Raw genomic sequence first — 19,592 nt, 5'->3', positions numbered from 1 at the left:
GAAGAAGGACAACATCTCCTACTACACCCCCCAGCAGGTAAAGCCTTTCTGGCAAAAAGTTCTGAGGGTTTTAATGGAGTATTTGACTGTGGATGGCATATTTACAAAAATTTATAACTATCATTTCGCTATTCTGAACCATTTTCATCATGGGGCTAAAATATCCCTGCCCTTCTATTTAGCGTCCTCTCTAAATGAGAGCCTTGCAGACCATGCTAAAAAGCCTAACTCTTACCCTTTAGCCCACCAGGGGCTCATACTGCTAATATATGAACATCTAAAGAATAAGGCTAGGGCAACCAAGGATGACCCATTGATCATTAGCGCTCATATCTCTGAGAGCTACAAAGACTCTGACTCGAATGGGGATCAGCCCAACATCCCTAACCACAAAAAAAGGAAAGCTGAAACAGAGCATGAGGAAAAGGAGGTGCATTGTGATGAAGAAGAGGAAAAGGATAAGGACACTAATACTGAAATGGAGCAAAATAAGGATGAGAACTATGGTGAAGGGGAGGAAGGGGGTAATTCTGAAAACCCTCACTCTAACCCTAAGGGCTCGGAAAGTGAGAATGCTGCTCTGAATCCTAAGGAGTATGACAACCCTAACTCTGAGGAGATTGAATAGGGCAAGGACTTTGCGAACACCATCTTGGACAACACCCGTAACTGCACTCTGGAATCCTTTAATTTCCAGAAATGGGTTGTTGAAAACATCACCAGTATGCAAGGTAAGCAAAGGGAGCTGGAAGATAAGATTAATAAGCTGATTAAGAATTCTGACTCTGGGAAACAGAATGAGGATACGGAAAACAGTGAAGCTGAGGAGGAAATGGAGATGGAGGACTGGTTGGAGAAAGATCTGATCAAAGGGGACCTGAAACATTTGGAGGATGTTATTAGAACTCTGAAAGAGTAGGTGGAGGAGGACAAAGACAACATCAACACTCGGATCGCCCGTAATGAGAAGGCTTTGAAAAGCCTCATGAACCACAGCCTCCACGTCCTTAAAGTTTCTTCCCAGAATATGAACGCTTTGGTGGATCATTTGGAAAAGAAAAATCAGGATAAGAACCTGGTAATTATAGAAGATGCTCCAACCTCCAGCCCCACCCACCAGAACCCTAGACGCAGAACTAGGCAGACCACTATTGGGAAGGACACCAAAATGAAAGAGAGCCAGCTGGGACAGGAAAACAACGACCTAAGGGAAGCGACCAAGGCGATGATGCTCTTGGTACAGAATGCTGAGGAAACTATGAAGAGTTTTTAATTAACTTGTAATGCTGGGCTTGGGGCCAATTTCTTGCTGGCCTCTTGCTGTCCCTTTCTCCGCTGCTGGTTTTTTTGCTGGTCTTTTGCAGCTGTCTTGTTTTGTTTCCTTTTTGGATATCTTTCAAATGTAATCAGGTTTCGGGTCCCTTAAAACCTGTTTTTACTTAATCAAAAACAATAAAGAGAGTATACACATAATGATTCAAATTATTATTTTTTTGTTCATGTCATTGGCATTAGTCAATTTCTTTCTTTCATTATTACTTATATTTTCGTCATGAAGACCTAAATTTTTTTACAGTTTTTTAAACAATCCTTGAAACATCTAATGCCCTATATCATGTTCTCCTATAGACATCTAATGCCCTTTATCACATTGTATATGCTAAATTTTACTGAAAGTGCTGCTCTTTATTGAAACAAACTTATAGACAAATAGCTATTAGCAATTCAAACACTCTAAATTGTTTAACAAAAATCTAATGGCTGATTATCATAATTACAAACAATTTTAATAAGGAAAACGATCACCAATCAGGGGAACCAAATAGTTGCAGCTGCCCCTTTGCTGTCAAAACACAAATTTTCCTTCCATCTTGCATAGGCTTTGATACTATGGCTCTCACCTACTTTGATACTTGCATTCAAATAAGTGTGTACTAGGATATGTTACTAAACAAAGCAAAGGGTATTCATACAGAAGACAGCTTGTTACATATGACGAGCTTGGTCCTAAAAATGTTTAATACAAGGATATTTTTATTCAATATTTAGATGTATTTAATAATTTATAGAAATTTTATCATCATATTTCTGGGAAACAATCCCACTATTCTTGCACCTAATTCTATTCTACATGGGTGTTGTTACAAACTTCACAACCACCAAACTAATATAGGTTTAAATAATGTATTAGTTCAGCCTGTACTCTAATTAGCTCACCATTTACTTCCTATCAGTTTGTCGAAAACTATTACAGGGCTGTTTTGGATTCATCATCCAAATAAATGTATGACAATTTATTTACAGTATCATTACGTTTCTTGAAGGAATTCAAACATTAACGGATCATTTGTTTTCCTAATAATGGCTCACCATTAATCAGTCCGCAACGTGTTTTACTACATCCCACAAAACCCTTCAACACTGCCCCAGCTTAACCCATTACGTATTTCAACTGTCATCAGATTTGGATTGTAATATCAAAGTTGATATAGCTTTACTTTGGAAATTATCTATCTGACCACTAAGTCATCTATCATCACAGTTAAGAAATGTAGTCCTTAAGAAGAGAAGGAAATTATATTAATTAATGCCCCAAATTCTGCAATTTTATTTCCCTACATCAATTAAGTTAGATTCTTAAACTTTGATAGCATCCAAAGTTCAAGTGAACTGGCCTGATAGGATTTAAACTTTTACTGTGGTGGCCATGAAAATTTTACTGAAAGAAGTTACAACCTTAAGGTAATAGTGTTTATTTATTCTATAAGCATAATATTCTGTAACAATGAAAAACTGAAATCATATTGCTTTTATAATAAAGCAAGAAATGAGGAAATATCATTATTTGTTTGTCTATAATACTGCTGCAAAAGAGAGGCTTTAGGGATCACAGCTGAATCTTCTTATCAGATAATTATTTTTTGGTTTCTTCACAAGTGGACATATAACTTGTGAATCAATTATTAAACTTCGTGCCAGACATTGTGTCATTATGACCCAAGTATAACTTCTGATAGTCACATGCATTTATACATGCATATGTATAGCAGTCCATAATCGAGTAATAATCAAGAATCTTGTTTTTCCTTGTAACCAATGAGTCTGACATTTTTAGCAGAAAAATAATCAATATTGTGTATAGAAAGAATATAAAAAAATGTTTTCTAATGCCTAAAGCTTACTGAACCCTTCATTCGACACTTCTGATAGTCACATGCATTTATATATGTTTATATATAGCAATCCATAATTGAGTTATAAGCAAGAATCTTGTGTTTCCTTATGATCAATGAATCTGGCACTATTTAACAGAAAATCAAGTGGTATTGTGTATAGAAAGAAAAGTAAAAAATGCTTTCTAATGTTGACAACCTCTTTTGTTCTATAACAAGATTCCCCCACTTTACTAGTAGATCAGAGCTTTGGGACTGAAGTCCCCTCCTCTCTTTGTTAAAGGATGCCATGGCCTCCTCAAAACCCTTCAATCAGCTAAATTCAAAAAGTTCTCACACGATCCCTTTTAAGTCCAAATTAAAGAGCTATTCCACTTCATTCAATCTGTTGTGCAGAAAAGAGTCCAACACTTAAAATTCCAGCCAACAAGGAAAATTGATGCTTTCTCAGAATGGGTAATCTGCTTTCAGTTTCTTTCTCCTTGGAAGATATAGAAAATAAGGCCCGACTCTTAAAAGTGAATGCTCTAATCAGTAGATTTGTGGGCATGAAGATTCCCTCACTTTACTAGTAGATCAGAGCTTTGGGACTGAAGTTCCCCTCCTCTCCTTGTTTAAGGATGCCATGGCCTCCTCAAAACCCCCCAATCAGCCAAATTCAAAAATCTTTCTCACATGATCCCTTTTAGGTCCAAAATGAAGAGCTATTCCAGTTGTTGTGAAGAAAAGAGTCCAACACTTAAAATTCCAGCCAACAAGGAAAATTTTTGCTTTCTCGGAATGGATAATCTGCTTTCAGTCTCTTTCTCCTTGGAAGATATAGAAAACAAGGCCTGATTCTTAAAAGTGAGTGCTCTAATCGGCAGATTCATGGGCACTTTTCCAAGAATCAAGTCTCGTAAATGATATGGAAAAAAATGCCTGACTCTTAAAAGCTAATGCTGTAATCAGCAGATTCATGGGCACGTTTCCAAGACACAACAATCTCATGTTTTTTATCCAGGAAAATTCAGATCCCCTAGGCATGGTATATCCTGATTCCTAATAATGATGTAGGGTACTTTATGGCTGTATTCTCCTCTTAAGTTAAGACTCTTTGAAGGAGGCCCTTTGTTCATTAAAAATCAGGCCTCTTAATGAAGCATGAGTCCTCAGTGTGATTAGTTAACAATCAATCAATTAAGTAGGGATATGGGTATGCTGAAGAAATCAATATTTTCTTGTAATAATTAACAAAAAAAAGAGCCAATGAATTCATCTTCAAGCAATACTGTTTATAGTATATACTATAAGTACATAATCCTAACACTTGACGACTTTCGTATTCAGGTCATCTAGAATCTTAATTTATTTGGATGCGTGTATGGTTTTTAGTTTTTTAGTTGTTAGGGTATAGAGATACTTTATTTTTTTCCTTTCTACAATATATGGATTGAAGTTTATAAATATATACTATCAAAACACTTCTTGTACAATGCTAGATCTTATTGTTCATTCATTTAATAAACTAGTGCAATTTCTTTCCCATACTTAAATTTCCAATTTCTTAGCAGGGCTTCTCTTGATGAAGATTAAGGAATTATGGAGGGCAGCTGTGTTCCTTTCAACCCTCATAAAACACCCGGTTGCAGAGTACCGGGAAATTCTTGATAGCAAAGAAATGGCGGAGAAACGGGCTTCACTGTATATATCAATTGAGAAGTCAGTTTTACAATTAGGTTTGTGTGGTCACCTTTATCATCTTGATGCTTTCGTTAGCTGAATTTTCTTGTTTATTGTACAGTTATTCTCCTATTTCAGATTTATTATCTCAAATTTTGTGTTAAAAACCTTTGATGAGGCAATTTATAACTCCTTTTTAGGCTTATCCAAGTTACACTAGATTATTTCCTCTTTTAATGGGGAGATTTCTTCACAGTTCTTGCATTAATCAAAACAATGATTAGATTTAGGTTCCTAAAGAAGGATGACTGACTGCAAGGTCGTGAAAAAGAAAGGATGACAGCTTTGCTTGATGGTTGGAGTTCAGTTGGTGATCTTGTTCAGAATGCTCTTTGTAGCATTTTGGGTTTTCTGGGGTTGTTTTCCTTAGTCTTTGGAGAACACTGCTATTTATAGTAATTGCTCGGTTTGGCACAAGTCTTTTGGGTTTTCTCTCCTCAGTCCTTGAAGAACATTTCTATTTATAGTAAGTGCTTGTTCAGCACTAATCTTTTGGGCTTGTTCTCTTTAATTCTTGGAGAACACTACTATTTATAGTAATTTCTCATTTTGGCACTAGTCTTTTTGGCTTTTTGCATTCTCCTTAGTCCTTGGAGAACATTGCTATTTATAGGAAATGCTTGTTTTGTTACTAGTCATCATCTTTCATCATCAATTGTATTCCAGGTAAATGCTTTAATTCCATGTAAATGCTTGTTTTGTTACTAGTCATCATCTTTCATCATCTTTATTACTAGTAAATACTTGTTTTGTTATTAGTCATCATCTTTTACTATAAAAGGTGAATGGTATTATTTAATATTTGCACCTATGTTACCTCGAGTTTCGGGGACGAGGACGGCTGGGGACGAGTTTTCGGGATGGCAAATGGGGATGGCAAAGGGGACGGCCATATAAAATATAGGGAAAATTTTATATCAGAGTTACCTGGGGACGCGTCCCCGACCTGAAAACCCCCGTCCCCGTCCCGGGGACGTTTCGGGGACTCGGGGACGGCCAGGGGATGTTTCCCCCCGTCCCCAAATTGACTTGTTTTTTTAGGGGACGTCCCCGAAATGGGGGGACGCCTGCCCTAGTTCTGGGGGACGTCCGTACGTCCCGGGGACGAAAGGGGACGGCTGGGACGCCCAGACGTCCCCCATATTTAAGGCCTTTAAAAAATATAAAAAATATTAAAAAATTGAAATTTTCAATTTTTTTTTTAATTTTATAATATTGGGCTTTTTATTTATTCAAATTGTTATTAATAATATTAAAAATAAAAAAAATTAAAAGAAAACAATAAACATTAATTAAAAATAAATTTTAAATTTGTTAATTTAATCGATTAATTGAAATTCATAATTAATAATTATTAATTTTATAATATATATCAAACGTTTAAAATTTTGATTAATTCATATTAAAAATATAAATATTAAATATTAATTGAAATTCATATTATAAATATAAAATTAAAATATAAAAACGTAAGTTTATAACTTACGTCTTTGTTTAAAAATTAATATATGATATAAATATTAAATAACTATATGAATACGATATAAATATTTAATAAAATAAAAAACTAAAAATTAAAAAGTAAAACTAAAAACTTAAAATTTAATTGTATAATTAATAATTTATATCATATACGATATAATCATATATGATATATATCGTATATGATATATATGATATATGATTATATCGTATATGATATATATCATATATCGCAGCACATAGCACAAAAACCCAACGCAAACTGCCAAAGGCAAATACATAACGATATGAATATCGTTAAAGTTTTCAACGGCAAACATAAAAACTATTAATTGATTAAAAAGTTAAAAACGCCCTGTTTGTGCAGCCCGCAGCCGACGGAAATAGGATAGGTTTCTGGTTTTGGTGCTTCGGTGGAGACTTTTGGTGGCATTTGCAGGGTTTTGACAGCCACAGCAGATTGAAATACTTTTTGGGGGGGGCATTTGCAGGGTTTTGACAGCCACAGGTATGTGATTTTTAATTTTTTTTGAAGGCTTTTGTATCCATTCAACATTAACAAATTAAAATTTAAAAACCAGATTCTAGTCTTTAGGGCATATATTCATATTGTTAATTATTATAATATTAAATATTAATAATCTTTTAGCAATTAGCATATGATATATCATATATTAAATTATTAATAATAATATTATGAGAGAAATGTCTGATTTTTTCTTTTTTTTTTGGTATTTTATCAGTTCATTCAAAGAATCAAAATACAAAACAATGAGCAGCCATGGGAGTGACAGTAGTACTGACAATGAAGTGGAAGTGGTTGGTGGAAATACAAGTGAAAGTGTTGAGAAATCTAGAAGTAGTGGGCAGCAACCTAGCATATTTAAATGCCCTTCAAAAATTATGGAAACATATGCAAAGGGCCCTTTAAATAAAAACAAACCTCTTCTCCAATATGTTACACCTAGGCCTAGGGGTGAAGGGAAAAAATCTTCTGGAGGTAGTAGGGTGTGGGATTGCCATGTTTGTTTGAAAGATTTTAGGGGCAGCTACACAAGGGTAAAATCTCACTTTTTGGGTCTTCCATGCCATGGGGTCACATCTTGTCCAAATTTAAACGATGAGGAGAGGGTAGAGTGTCATAGATTGCTTATGGAGGCAGAAATGGGAAAACAAGGTGGTGCAGTCCCAACACCTTCTTTTGCATCTTCACAAGTATCTAGGCCTACGACATCCACTATTAGTTGTAGTCAAATTGGGGCAAGAGGAAAGAGGAAGATGGGTAGTGGGAAGGGAGGGTCAGTAGAAGCTTTGTTTAATGTAAAAGGACGTGAAGCTTTAGAGTCATCTGTAGGTAGATTCTTTTTTGCTAATGCCATCCCATTTAATGTGGCACGCTCCTCTTACTTCAAAGAAATGTTCATGGATATAGCCAATTTCGGTCCCACAGCCACCCCCCCGGGAGATCATAAGCTACAGACTACTATCTTAGACAAAGAATATTCCAAGATTAATGTGTTAATGGAGGATATGAAACGAACTTGGATGAGGACTGGTTGCTCTATTGTGAGTGATGGGTGGACTGATGTTAGACATCGTCCACTCATCAATATCATTGTCACATGCCCTGCTGGTTCTTATTTTCTAAAAGCTGTGGATTGTTTAGGGAAGCGTAAGGATGCAGAGTTCCAGTTTAGTATTTTGAGAGATGCCATAGAGGAGGTTGGGGCAGCTAATGTTGTACAGATGATCACTGATTCAGCACGTGTGTGCAAATCAGCTGGTATGATGGTGGAGGGTGCTTACAAGCACATCTTTTGGACCCCATGTTGTGTTCATGCATTAAACAATGCATTGAAAGACATAGGAAAAATAGATTGGGTGAAGCATGCGGTGGCAGAAGCTAGAGACATTCAAATGTTCATTTGCAACCACCACACCTCACTTGCTCTCTTTAGATCATTTTCAAAGAAGGAGTTCCTCAAACCCATTGAAACAAGGTGTGCTACTGCTAATGCCTCTTAATATTGTATCAAACTTCCAATTTTGTATTTTAATTCTCTTTGAATAAAATATAGATATGCCACTTATTTTTTTATTATTTTAATTTTAATGAATATAGGTATGCTAGTTACTTCATCTTGTTGGAGAGGATGCTTGAGGTGCATGATCCTCTACAGTTGATGGTGGTGAATCCTGAGTGGACTAAATGGCGGGAATCAAACTCTACTGAAGGAAAATCTACCAAACAAAAGATCCTTGATGACAATTGGTGGTCCACTGTGAGGTAAGACATTGCCGATTTTATTATTAAATTGTTGATTGTTTTAAAAAATAAAAATTAGATTGCTGATTTTCATATTCTAGTTTTAATATTTTGAACTTTGCACTTGCAGATACCTTTGCTCTATCATTTCTCCTATTGTAGATGTCATCAGATATGCTGATACAGACTCTCCTAGTCTTGGAGAGATATATGAGACATTTGACAGTATGCTTGGGAAGATTAAGCAAACAATTTCGGATAAGGATCCTACTTTGGAGTTCTATGAGCAGCATATCAGGCCCATTGTGACACGAAGGTGGAACATAATGAACACCCCGCTTCATATGGCAGCCTATGCATTGAATCCGAAATGGTATGCACCAAGGGATGGAAGGGTGCTTCCATGTGATGATGATGAGGTTTTAGATGAGTTCACACGGGCAATTGATAAGATATATACAGAGGAGCAGGCTTCCATACTTCGTGCACAATTCCTTGACTTCACAAATCTTCGTGGTCCTACATTGAGTAAACCATAGGCGAGGTTGGACATAGCCATATTAGCCCAAAAAGACCCTATTGGATGGTGGACATGGCATGGGAGAGATACACCACAATTGAAATCGCTTGCCACTCGCCTACTTTCACAGGTTGCTAGTTCCTCTGCTGCAGAGAGGAATTGGTCCACATATGGCTTTATCCACTCTATCAAGAGGAATATACTTACCTCTAGACGAGCAGAGAAGCTAGTAGCTGTGCATAGTGCTCTTCGACTTCAGGATCGACAGACTCCAAAGTATCGACAGACTCCAGCTTTGCGATGGGATGTTGCTCCCGAAGATGTGGCCCAGGTTGATGAGGAGGAGACAACACAGGGATTGGTTGGGATTCCATTGGATGAGGTGGATGTAGACCATGACAGTGGGAGCGACTCAGAGGACTCTGATTTTGATGCAATGTTAGGAGAAGCAGTTTAGGGGCAGCATTATACTTTGCTTTTTTGTATTTAGTTTCTGTTTTACTGAGTACTATTTTGATTTTCATATTGTAATTGACGATGCAACTATATGGCAGCAGTGTAGCCTTTGGGCATTTTGACATTTTGTATGTTATTTCTTTAAAGTTTAATATCTATTATGATATGCATATTGACAATGTGAATGAACTGAAATTCTGATTTATGAATGCATAATTCCATATTGATATTGTCTATTGACTGTAATTGAGTATTAACAATGTGGTATGTTCAGAATTTACATTCTAAAATGTTTTCAACTTTTCATAGTATCATACACATGCTATATCCATGTTTTCATATGAATATATAATGTATATAGTATATACTATATATGCATGCTTTATCCATGTTTTCATATGAACGTTTAGAATTTTGAAATTTTCCTATATATTTTAAATTTTTCCTATATTTTATATAGCCGTCCCCTTTGCCGTCCCCTGCCGTCCCCAAAATTGGCAAAAAAATTTGCCGTCCCGGAAACGCGTCCCACCGTCCCCTACCGTCCCCGTCCCGGAAACTCGGGGTAACTTTGTTTTATATATATAGGAAAATTTTAAATGTTCATATGAAAAATAGATAAAGCATGTATTTATACATTATATTCATATGGAAACATGGATAAAGAAGGTATATGTACATTATAGAACCTTAACATACCACATTTGTTTTCAGAATTCATTGTCAATACTCAATATGCATTCATAATTCAGAATTCATTGTCAATACTCAATATGCATTTATAATTGAAAATTCATTGTCAATATGCCAGCACTTGTTTGCATGTAGTTCATTGTTTCTTTCTGGTTGGAGGATATTTTAATAGTATTCCATTACTATTATGACCTACAACCGCTTCTCTATGCACTACAAAGTTTTGGGTGTTTTTGAAATTCATTACTAAGCTGTTATTCATATTTCTGATTGCTTTTGGCTATGATCAGACCTGTTTACCTTTCATATCAGTAAAAAGTCCAATATTGTAGACCTGCAACCACTTTTTTATGCACTACCGAGTTCTAAGTGTTTGTGAAATTTATTACCAGGCTGCTACCTAATAATTCTAAGTGCTTTTGGAAGTGATTCAGACATGTTTACCCGTCATATTAGTGAAAATCCAGTTTTATAGACCTATAATAAAATGAAAAAATGTTTTTTTTGAGCATTTGAGCCTTTTTTATTTTTTTGAATGTGCTGGGAAAAGGGGGACAGATGGCCATCCTTGGGATGGTTAGGGGATGTCACAGACGTTCCCCAACCGTATTGGGTATGGGGGGCCATCCCCTTTGAGGATCACTGTCGTCCCCAAGTTTCTGGGATGTTTCTCACAAATTTTGTAATTTTAGGAACAGCGGGGGGATGTCATATTCCCGTGTAGACAGCAGGCAATGATTAGAAACATTAAACAATACATGTACATAAATATATATATTTTCAATACATAAATTATTTTTACTGCTTAAAATACGTTTTATTTTAAGATGCGTCCATTCCCAAGCCACCTCCGGAATAGACGCCATGTTTCAAGGGGAATCACGTGGTTTCAAAGAGGTATAAACCCGCACCCCAAGGAAACACGGGAGAGGAGGTGACAAGGAGAGAAGGGCAAGGAGAAGCATCCAGCAGGTAACTTCATTACTCAGTAATAATATTTATTTCAGTTTTCATAATTTATGATGCCTAGACAACCATGAGGACTGCCCTGGGAACGCATCAGTCAGCAGACGATGTGAAAGGGCTAGGTGCTGGTTCTTCCAGCGATGAAGGACCAGCGCCTAGTAAGCATCCTTCCGCATCGCCAACAGGCTGGTATGTCCCCAGGCCAATCCGCTTAAATGTCGAAATGATGAAGTATGTCTTTGTGCAAGTTGTATTAAATCTGCTTTCATTCCTCATATAACAGTAATGAATTTAATTTTACTAGTGGCCTAGATTAATTGCTAAATCGGTTGCATGCCTAAAAATGTCTTGCCAAATGAACTAAGCACATTTGTAATGTACAAAAGGGTAAAATGAACTTAATCTTCACGCCAGATAGGTAACCTGCAATATCAGGTTTAGTATGCTGCATTAAAATACACTTTAGTGACAGATAGAAGAATAAAAATAATTCATTCATTCTCAGACACAACTAATAAGTAAAGAAAAGGAATACTAATTAATGATAGTCATGTTTCTGCTACTAGGCACAAATATAATGAATTAATCCCTACAAATTTATATATAATTTATAAATGTTAACCAAGTAATATAGTCACGAATCTATGTTTTCTGTATGCATTTGTTATCTTCCTGATATCCTCTGTTTGTTAGTACATTCAAGATAATGAGTGCAAGCCAGGGGTATGCTGGGCCCATCCTCAAGTGGCTCTATTAGCCCTAAGAGACGGGATGGGTAGCCCAACCAACCTGGAAAATCCTCAAAATCTAGAATGGGTCGTGTATGTATTTTGTGCTACAATAATTATGCCATTGATCTAATATTATTGCTGACGTATAAAATAAAATATCTAAATGTTGCAGGAAACCGTAATTTCCTTTTGTGGCCCTAAATCCAACCTTTGGTGGATAGATCAGGCCCTAATTATCAGGAAGGTGAGGTAGGTACAACAAAGGTTCATTACAGGGGACGTCTCTTGGCCGTCCCTAAAAGTCACCAAAACATCTCTGGTATGGGCACGGAAGATTTTACCCTGGGGATGCGCCCTCGGGTAACATAGTTTTGCACTAAAGTAATAAAGTGACATTTAATTATTCACTTTAGTGTAGTATTAAAGTGTTATATTTTGTCCCTCAAGTGGATGCCTAAGAGAAATAAGGGGGCGCCGTTGCACATGAAATATTTTTAATATTTCAAAGTGTTCTTTTCGTGTGGAAAAATTGCGTTTTCAAAAAAGTGGTTTCTGAAAAAGTTAGTAAAAAAGTTTTTTTTTAAAAAGCAACAAAAAGAAACAAGTGCTTTTTTGAAAAAATAGTGAAAAAAGAAAAAGCATTTTTTCCTAAAATAGCTCTCAAAAAGATATAAAAATAGAATTGAGGGTTTCATTTGCATATTTAGAGTTTTGCATACATAATAGGATGTTGCTGAAATGAACAGAGAAGTTCTTCCGAAGTTGATTAAGGATGATAACCCTCATCAAAGCACTAGATTCGGTGGTGAAAGATCCTCCTTAGTTAGTTTGGCTGTGTTTCTACCTCAATAAGCACAATTGCTTTCATATTTGTAGATTGAGGTTTCAAAAAAGAATGAAAATATTTGAAGTATTTTAATTGCAAGTTTGTGGGTTTGCTTTTTGGCATTTTTTGCGTAGATTTTGTGGGGTTTTTGGAGTGGTTTCAGGCATTCTATGTGTTGGCCATGCAATTGAGGGTTTTGGGCGATGCCCTAGTTGTTGAACCATATTTTTGATGTTAAAAGAACAGCTGGAACATGTTTATAAATCTGGGTTATTTCTGCCTTTGCTAAGTGATTAGATTGGAGTCTTCAAACAGAGGGTTTTTGCTATTATTATTTTGTTGGAAGGGTTTGTTGATGGGATTTTTGGGATAGCAAGGGGTTTAAAGGTGTTGTACAGTTGAACCAGCACCCAGAAATTTGAATTTTGCTGTTTGGATTACTTTGGTTAGTGTTTGTTCAGCTCTTAAGAATTTACATGGTGTTGAATGAAGCTGGAACAATGGATGCATCTTTCTGTAGTGGTTTGGGTGTCATATGAGCAACAAGGAGTGATATCTGAAGTCATTATTGGTTGCTTTATCCAACAAGTTGTGAATATCAGACCTGTAGCTTGTGCTATTTGGTGTTTCAGATCTGTAACATTCATTTTTATCTCTGATTTTATGATATATGACTTTGAATTTCTATCATGCTCAGTTGAAACAATAAATGAATGTATGCTGATTTTGATGTCAGTTTAATAATAGTGGTATGTTCTCATAAATATAAGTTCATGTTATCATTTTTCTTATTTCAAAACAAAAAAATGAAATTCTGGGGGTGTTATTACAGTGGTATCGGAGCTTGATTTTTCCTGCCAGCCTATTGGGTTGTGGTTGCCTGTTTTGGTCTTCAATTGCATGTTAGAGTTTCGGTGGTTTTATTTCAGAACTTCACTTGATAGTTGCTAGAATAGAGTTGAAAAGATGTTCACAGTTGACAAATCCTTGTGTGAAATGATACAAAAATTACTTAATTTGATGAAGGATACAAACATTACAAGGGAGTTTGCAAAGATTGTTGCAAAACCCAAATGTATGGAACCAAGTATGAAAGAAGATGAGCAAAAAACTCCACATCAAAGAACTCAGGTGGATCTAGAAACTACAATAAATGAAGAAACTAGCTTAAAGGAAGAGTTTGAAAATAAAAAATTAGAACCAAAGACAGATGCTGATGAAGCTGAAATTTCAAAAGCAACTGCAGAGGAAGAGTATGTGAGCCCTCCTAAAGAAGAGAACGTAGAGCCTCTTTGTGAAGGAGAGTTAGATCATGGAAAATATTGGCCTAGCTCAAAGCATCCTTGAAGTTTATAACAATCCACTCTTTGAGATAAAGCAAAAATATTATTTGATAACCCACTTTATGAGGTAGAATACCAGGATGATCTTGTTTAGAGTCACGTGCAGGAAAAAGATGCCTCACTTAACATTGATGAAGGTTTGGAGCACACTGAAATTTTCAAATCAGCAACTGTTGATGAGTTTTTTAATCATTATGATGTCATTTTAATCTATGAGCAGAGTGTTTCAATTCATGAAACATATAGGTTTGATTTGCAATAAAGTTATGTTTGGGAGTATACACTTGAGCAAAATGTAGCATTTTACCCTTGTAATGTCCCCATTTTCAGGTTTTCTTGCAGCGCAACTATTACTTTTTTTTCAGGGTTTGTGTTAGTCAGTTTAAGGAGGTTTACGTTGTCATCGGTGTGCTTAGATGGTTTATTGGAGATGTCTGACACTTTCTGGAGGGGTTTCAGACAATATGTTTGTAAGTGTTAGTTTTGGATATCGACTTGACAGTTGGCAGAATCACTGTTTCTGGATTGTCGGTGATTTCTTAATTTGACGATTTCTTGGCAATATAAGGTGTTTTGAGATATAATGCAAAAAAACGTTAAAATATAAAGTTAAGTTTAATATTTAATTAATGTTGTTGAATTTACTAAAGTTACTTTATTGGCAATTTAGGACGACATACGGCGAATTTAAAATTTAAACTAAAAAGTTGCACAACCTGAATAAGGGCGTTGACCTTGAAGTTATAGAAAGGTTCTTTGAAGCTAATTTGAACTATGTTGAAGATTATTATTTCGTTTCTTTAGAAACCATTGGCGTTTGAGGATTGTTTGTTTCATCCTTCTGAAGAAGATTGGCTATGGTGGTGAGAGATCCACCTTGGTTGATGTCTTGGGATTTGAATGGAGTCTTAACTTGGGTGTGATTACAAGATTCTCGAAGTTGAAGAATTTGCATTGCTCAATTTCATCAGGTTTGCAGATTTTATTGGATTTTTCGTATTTCCTTGTTGGTCGCTAATAAAAGAGGAGATAAATAAGATTTAGAAAGGGATTTCAAGAAAGCCAGATTTTAGAAGAGTCATCATGTAAAGTTCTCTCTCATTAAGCTATATCATGAAAATAAATAAATGCTCAAATTGGCATAATTATGGAAACAAGTAAAATAACTCATTATAAATATAAATTTCATGTTACATCTCATATGTGGAGTGCTTAATTTAGGTGTTAACTCCTAAAACGAGATATATAAATAGTAAAACTTAGGCTCTCATACCAATGTAATCAACTCTGTACAAATGATAATGTACAATACAAGTGATATACAAGAAATGATATATGAAATATAATCAATGTGTTTGAACACCATCTATCCCAATAGCCATCCACAAGACCTGGAGTTGAGAACATGGCTTAGGCGCTTTTCCACCCAACCATGAAGATTATGCTTGAATTCTTCATGACACAAAGAATACCCAACCTTGCATGAAATGCTTAGTTACTTGGAAACAATACGCAAGAGGGAACCTTGGTGCCCTAACATATCTACATGCATTTCTAACATGAACATGCAATGTTCTATCTTCGGGATATGGCAGAGAAATGTATCAATACAATTTTGCTAGGCTACATTCATCTATTTCAATGAAAACATGGCTTTGGCCAAAGCATTTGAAAGTATCTGTTTTTTCTTGAAAAGGGGATCAACCTTCTCTGTTAGCATTTACTTTATCTTCTTCAATTAAATTTAATGTAAAAAAGCTAAAGTTTACTTGCCTTTGTCACTTCTTTTTGCCTTTTAAGCTAACCATTTTGTGAAAGGGAGATGCAAACAAGTTTTGTCCATTCTGGAAACTACAATCTACTTCTTGGCCTTCAAAAGAACTCATTGCCTTATTTTGCTTGTTCCATTTTGCATTCTTACACGGATGCAGCTTTGGTTGTAGATTCCAACATTCCTTCTTTGTATGATCTCTACACCACAATCTTTATTTGATTTAGCAGTAGTAAAAGCATTGAATTTATCTCCCCCTTTGCCTTTACCTTTGGTCTTTGGGTCACCTTTCTCTCCTCGTGTCTTTAAAGAAAGGCTGGAGTCTTTTCCTTGTTTATTTCAATATAATGAACATGATAATATGCTTCATCTATATTTGCAGGCTTTGAAAGCAATATGGGCCTACTTTGATGTCTATGAGGACCAAATTTCATTAAGCTATTATCTTATTGTCTATGTTTACCAATCTGGATATTGCTTTTACGAATTCACTAGTGTACTCTTGCACACTCTGTCCTTGTTTTTGCTTTAGTATTGCCACTCTATATACCTCCCTTATTTTTAACATGGGAATAAAATTACTTCTTGATTATTCATCCCAAGAACAAATAGATGCCCTTTTTTTTATAGGTAGAGAATGCGATTAGCTTTCAAATCAAGAGTGTGGTTTGCTTATCTCAATCTAGCAAAGGAAATTTGTTGCTTTTCACTAATATGTGTACTGAAATATGCCTCATGTTGTGCCCACAAATGACCAAGCTTCTTTGCATTTACCTCTCTATATTTGCCTCAGCTTTGAAAAGAGTTGTTAGAAGGCTTTCCTCACCATTGGACTGCATTTCCTCATGACAAATCCGGTGCTCCTTAGCATGAGAATCCTCAAGGGACGTCTCCATTTTTCCCATGAGGGCCACCATAATCCTTCCTAGTTTCTCGATAGACTGGCAAATGCTTGCAACATCTTCTAGCTTGAGAAATCTCTCTTCTCAACAAGAGGTGTTGTATTATCGTGTGTTATACTTACACTCTCCATATCTACATTAGGATCAGTATCATACATATTTATTTTTATTTTTCTCTTTTATGCCTGTATGGAATTAATTATAGATGATGGAGCATGTTTCTAAATTCTCTTTCATCCCAAGAATCTTATGAGGATGATAGTTCTAGTTAGTATTACAGCTATTATAGCATTTTTTAATTCACAGCTTATATTTCTTCTACAAGGATGGAATTCAACTTCTGTTGTAGTTTTTAATGAGTTGATTCATTAAGAGAACAAGAATGGAAAGAGTAGGTTTTAAAGTTCGGTGCCATACTATTGTCTAATAAGAACTATGAGAACATTTATTGAAGATTGTTAATGAAGTCACAATCATATCAGATTCAAGTGTATTCTTGCATTTGTATTTGATAGCTTTCTTTTAGAGTTTGAGTTTACTTGAAATTATAGGAAAAAATCTTGAATCTGTCTTGTTTCTCTGAATTGCATTGTCATCGTGGTCTTATTTTCAGGGCTTGAAAATGTGTGGGAAATGAAACATTTGCTTGATGGAAATGACATTATTCATGAGTTAGGATTGAAAAAAGGGGGAACAGAGGTGAAGGAATGGGTAAGTAATTCAATATCTTTTTAATTAGACATCACAGATTTTGATTTCTTTGGTACTCTAAAAGTTGTTACAACTTCCACTATAGCAAGGTCCTAATGCATAGGTGATTATCATTTACCAGAAAGAAAGGATACGTAAATGGCAACTAGCTAATCTATCTGGTACAAGAGAAGAGTGCCTTGAATGGCTCCACCAGGTCCGGGCAAAGAGATTAAAGACTGATAGCTAATGGCCATGGTTATGGAGTGCCAAAATTAATGTGAGTTTCAGTTAATATTTGTACCTCATAACAAGGAACAAACAAGAAAAGAAAAACTTCTGAGGAGACATCTGGGAACAAACAATTAAACAGAAAATGAAAAAAATGATAAATTGAATTTTGAAACTGTACTTTGCTTTCATCCAAAGGAATTTTCTTGAAACTGTAGTTAGTTTTTGGTGTAAGGATTTATACGGATAGAAAGGCACATTGAAAAAAGACTTTGGCAGTAGAATAAATTCATAAATTTTTGAGCTGTTGTCAAGGTTGGCATGGGATGTATCAGACATGCTAAGCTGAGAACACGATTATGATTTGTATAAAGAGTGTTCAAAAGAAAATAGTTTCATTCAGTCATTAGTTTTGATTTTGTTGTCTGCAAGTTTGTTGGGATGCTTTTTGAGATGCATATTATTGGAAGGATATAACTTAAATTGATTTTCTTTTGTTTCTCATATGCGTGAACCATGAAAGTAATGCTATGTTTGCCGAACTTATGTCTGCATCAGAACTGTGGGGTACACATTTTGCTAGTTGAATTTGTTAGATCATGGTATCAATCTCACCTCAGATAAATTGTTTCATAATCCTCATTCTTTGACAAAGTGTTAAACGTCAATATTTGTGGAATAACCTGTTAGAGCAGAAAACTGCACCAAAGCGAACCAATTGGATATGAAAGATTACTTGGGAAAATTATGAAGTTTGAAATGACACTTCTAATCCCCTTTCGATTGGTCAACAAAAAAATAAGAGAAAAAATTACTCCAAAGAGGGTTTTTACAATGTGCTTGTATATAATTATAGATTGGCCTGAGAAACTTGTGAAATGTAATGTGATATACTTCCATGGTTTCTTTTTGTTTATCATATGATCTTTTCATCAGAGCATGATCTACCACGTTTTCCTCGATTCCTCAATTATATTCATTGAACATTTCTTTAATAAAAGGTTTTCCTGTAGCTTCTTTGATAAATCTTAAATATTGTTCTCCGAAGTGTCTGTGGGCTATTACACTCATATATGATGTTACAACATGTGTTAATAAAAACTGAAGGCATTTAATTTGACGTATTTGTGAGTGTCAATTAAATTAAATTAAATTAAATTACTAAAAGTAAATAAAATTAAATAACTTAAATAATTGTCATTTAAAATTGAGTTGAAATATAATAAGTTTGTTGATTTCATGATTTGATACATTAAAAGGAATATCATAATTTTATTTTTAATATAGAAATTAGAGAAAAAATAAGTTAATTAAAATTTAAAAATTATTTAAACATTAAAAAATAAAATAAAACAATAAAACTTAAATTAATTTAAAGTAAATAACTTATATTATATTAAATGAATTGAATTAAATTAAAAATTAAAATATTGGTCAATTAAACTTGAGTTAAATATCAAAACTCTAAGTTTGTTGATTTCATAGTTTGATACATTAAAAAGAATATTATAATTTTATTTTTAATATATAGTTAAGAGGAAAAATAATGTAATTAAAATTTAAGAATTAAAAAATAAATAAAATATTATAACTTAAAATAAATTAAATTAAATAACTTGAATTAGATTAAATAGCTTAAATGTTAAATTAAATAACAAAAATATTTTGAAGGCATGCATTTTCATTAGGCTCATAACGTTTTTTTTTTCTTTAGCTTAGATTTCAGTTTTATTTGAATATGAATGTAATAGGCAGTGCATGGTCCAGTCAACTTATAGATCCAATGGATAGTGCATGGTCTACTCTACTTATACTTAGTC

General features: G+C 34.7%; 2 protein-coding genes across 5 annotated transcripts in view; both read left to right on the top strand.

The window, feature by feature from the left end:
* The window catches only part of LOC131069132 (tRNA nucleotidyltransferase cca2), a 168,237-nt gene extending 150,063 nt beyond the window's left edge, over positions 1–18,174 (top strand). For 3 of the 4 annotated variants that reach the window (XM_058004470.2, XM_058004469.2, XM_058004468.2), the window contains 3 exons: positions 4,727–4,891; positions 17,465–17,562; positions 17,684–18,174. In XM_058004470.2, coding sequence (XP_057860453.2) covers positions 4,727–4,891; positions 17,465–17,562; positions 17,684–17,791 — 371 coding nt within the window. In that variant the 3' untranslated portion in view covers positions 17,792–18,174. The remainder of the gene's footprint in view (positions 1–4,726; positions 4,892–17,464; positions 17,563–17,683) is intronic. The other variant, XM_058004471.2, reaches the window with a different exon arrangement.
* LOC131069131 (uncharacterized) lies at positions 8,157–9,680 on the top strand. The gene is made up of 3 exons (XM_058004467.2): positions 8,157–8,377; positions 8,500–8,664; positions 8,774–9,680. The coding sequence occupies exons 1-3, from the start codon at positions 8,163–8,165 to the stop codon at positions 9,180–9,182; spliced, it is 789 nt and encodes a 262-aa protein (XP_057860450.2). The 5' UTR covers positions 8,157–8,162; the 3' UTR covers positions 9,183–9,680.
* Positions 18,175–19,592: the final 1,418 nt, after the last annotated feature.

Source organism: Cryptomeria japonica, chromosome 1 (assembly GCF_030272615.1).
Source record: "Cryptomeria japonica chromosome 1, Sugi_1.0, whole genome shotgun sequence".
NCBI lineage: Eukaryota > Viridiplantae > Streptophyta > Pinopsida > Cupressales > Cupressaceae > Cryptomeria > Cryptomeria japonica.
This window is presented reverse-complemented; position numbering and strand designations above follow the sequence as displayed.

Excerpts from the sequence above, each read along its gene's own strand:
- LOC131069131 (XM_058004467.2), top strand. The coding sequence starts at position 8,163 with ATGATGGTGGAGGGTGCTTACAAGCACATCTTTTGGACCCCATGTTGT. Across the intron at positions 8,378-8,499 it reads CTCAAACCCATTGAAACAAG|GTATGCTAGTTACTTCATCT; the intron begins GTGTGCTACTGC and ends TAATGAATATAG. Across the intron at positions 8,665-8,773 it reads AATTGGTGGTCCACTGTGAG|ATACCTTTGCTCTATCATTT; the intron begins GTAAGACATTGC and ends TTGCACTTGCAG.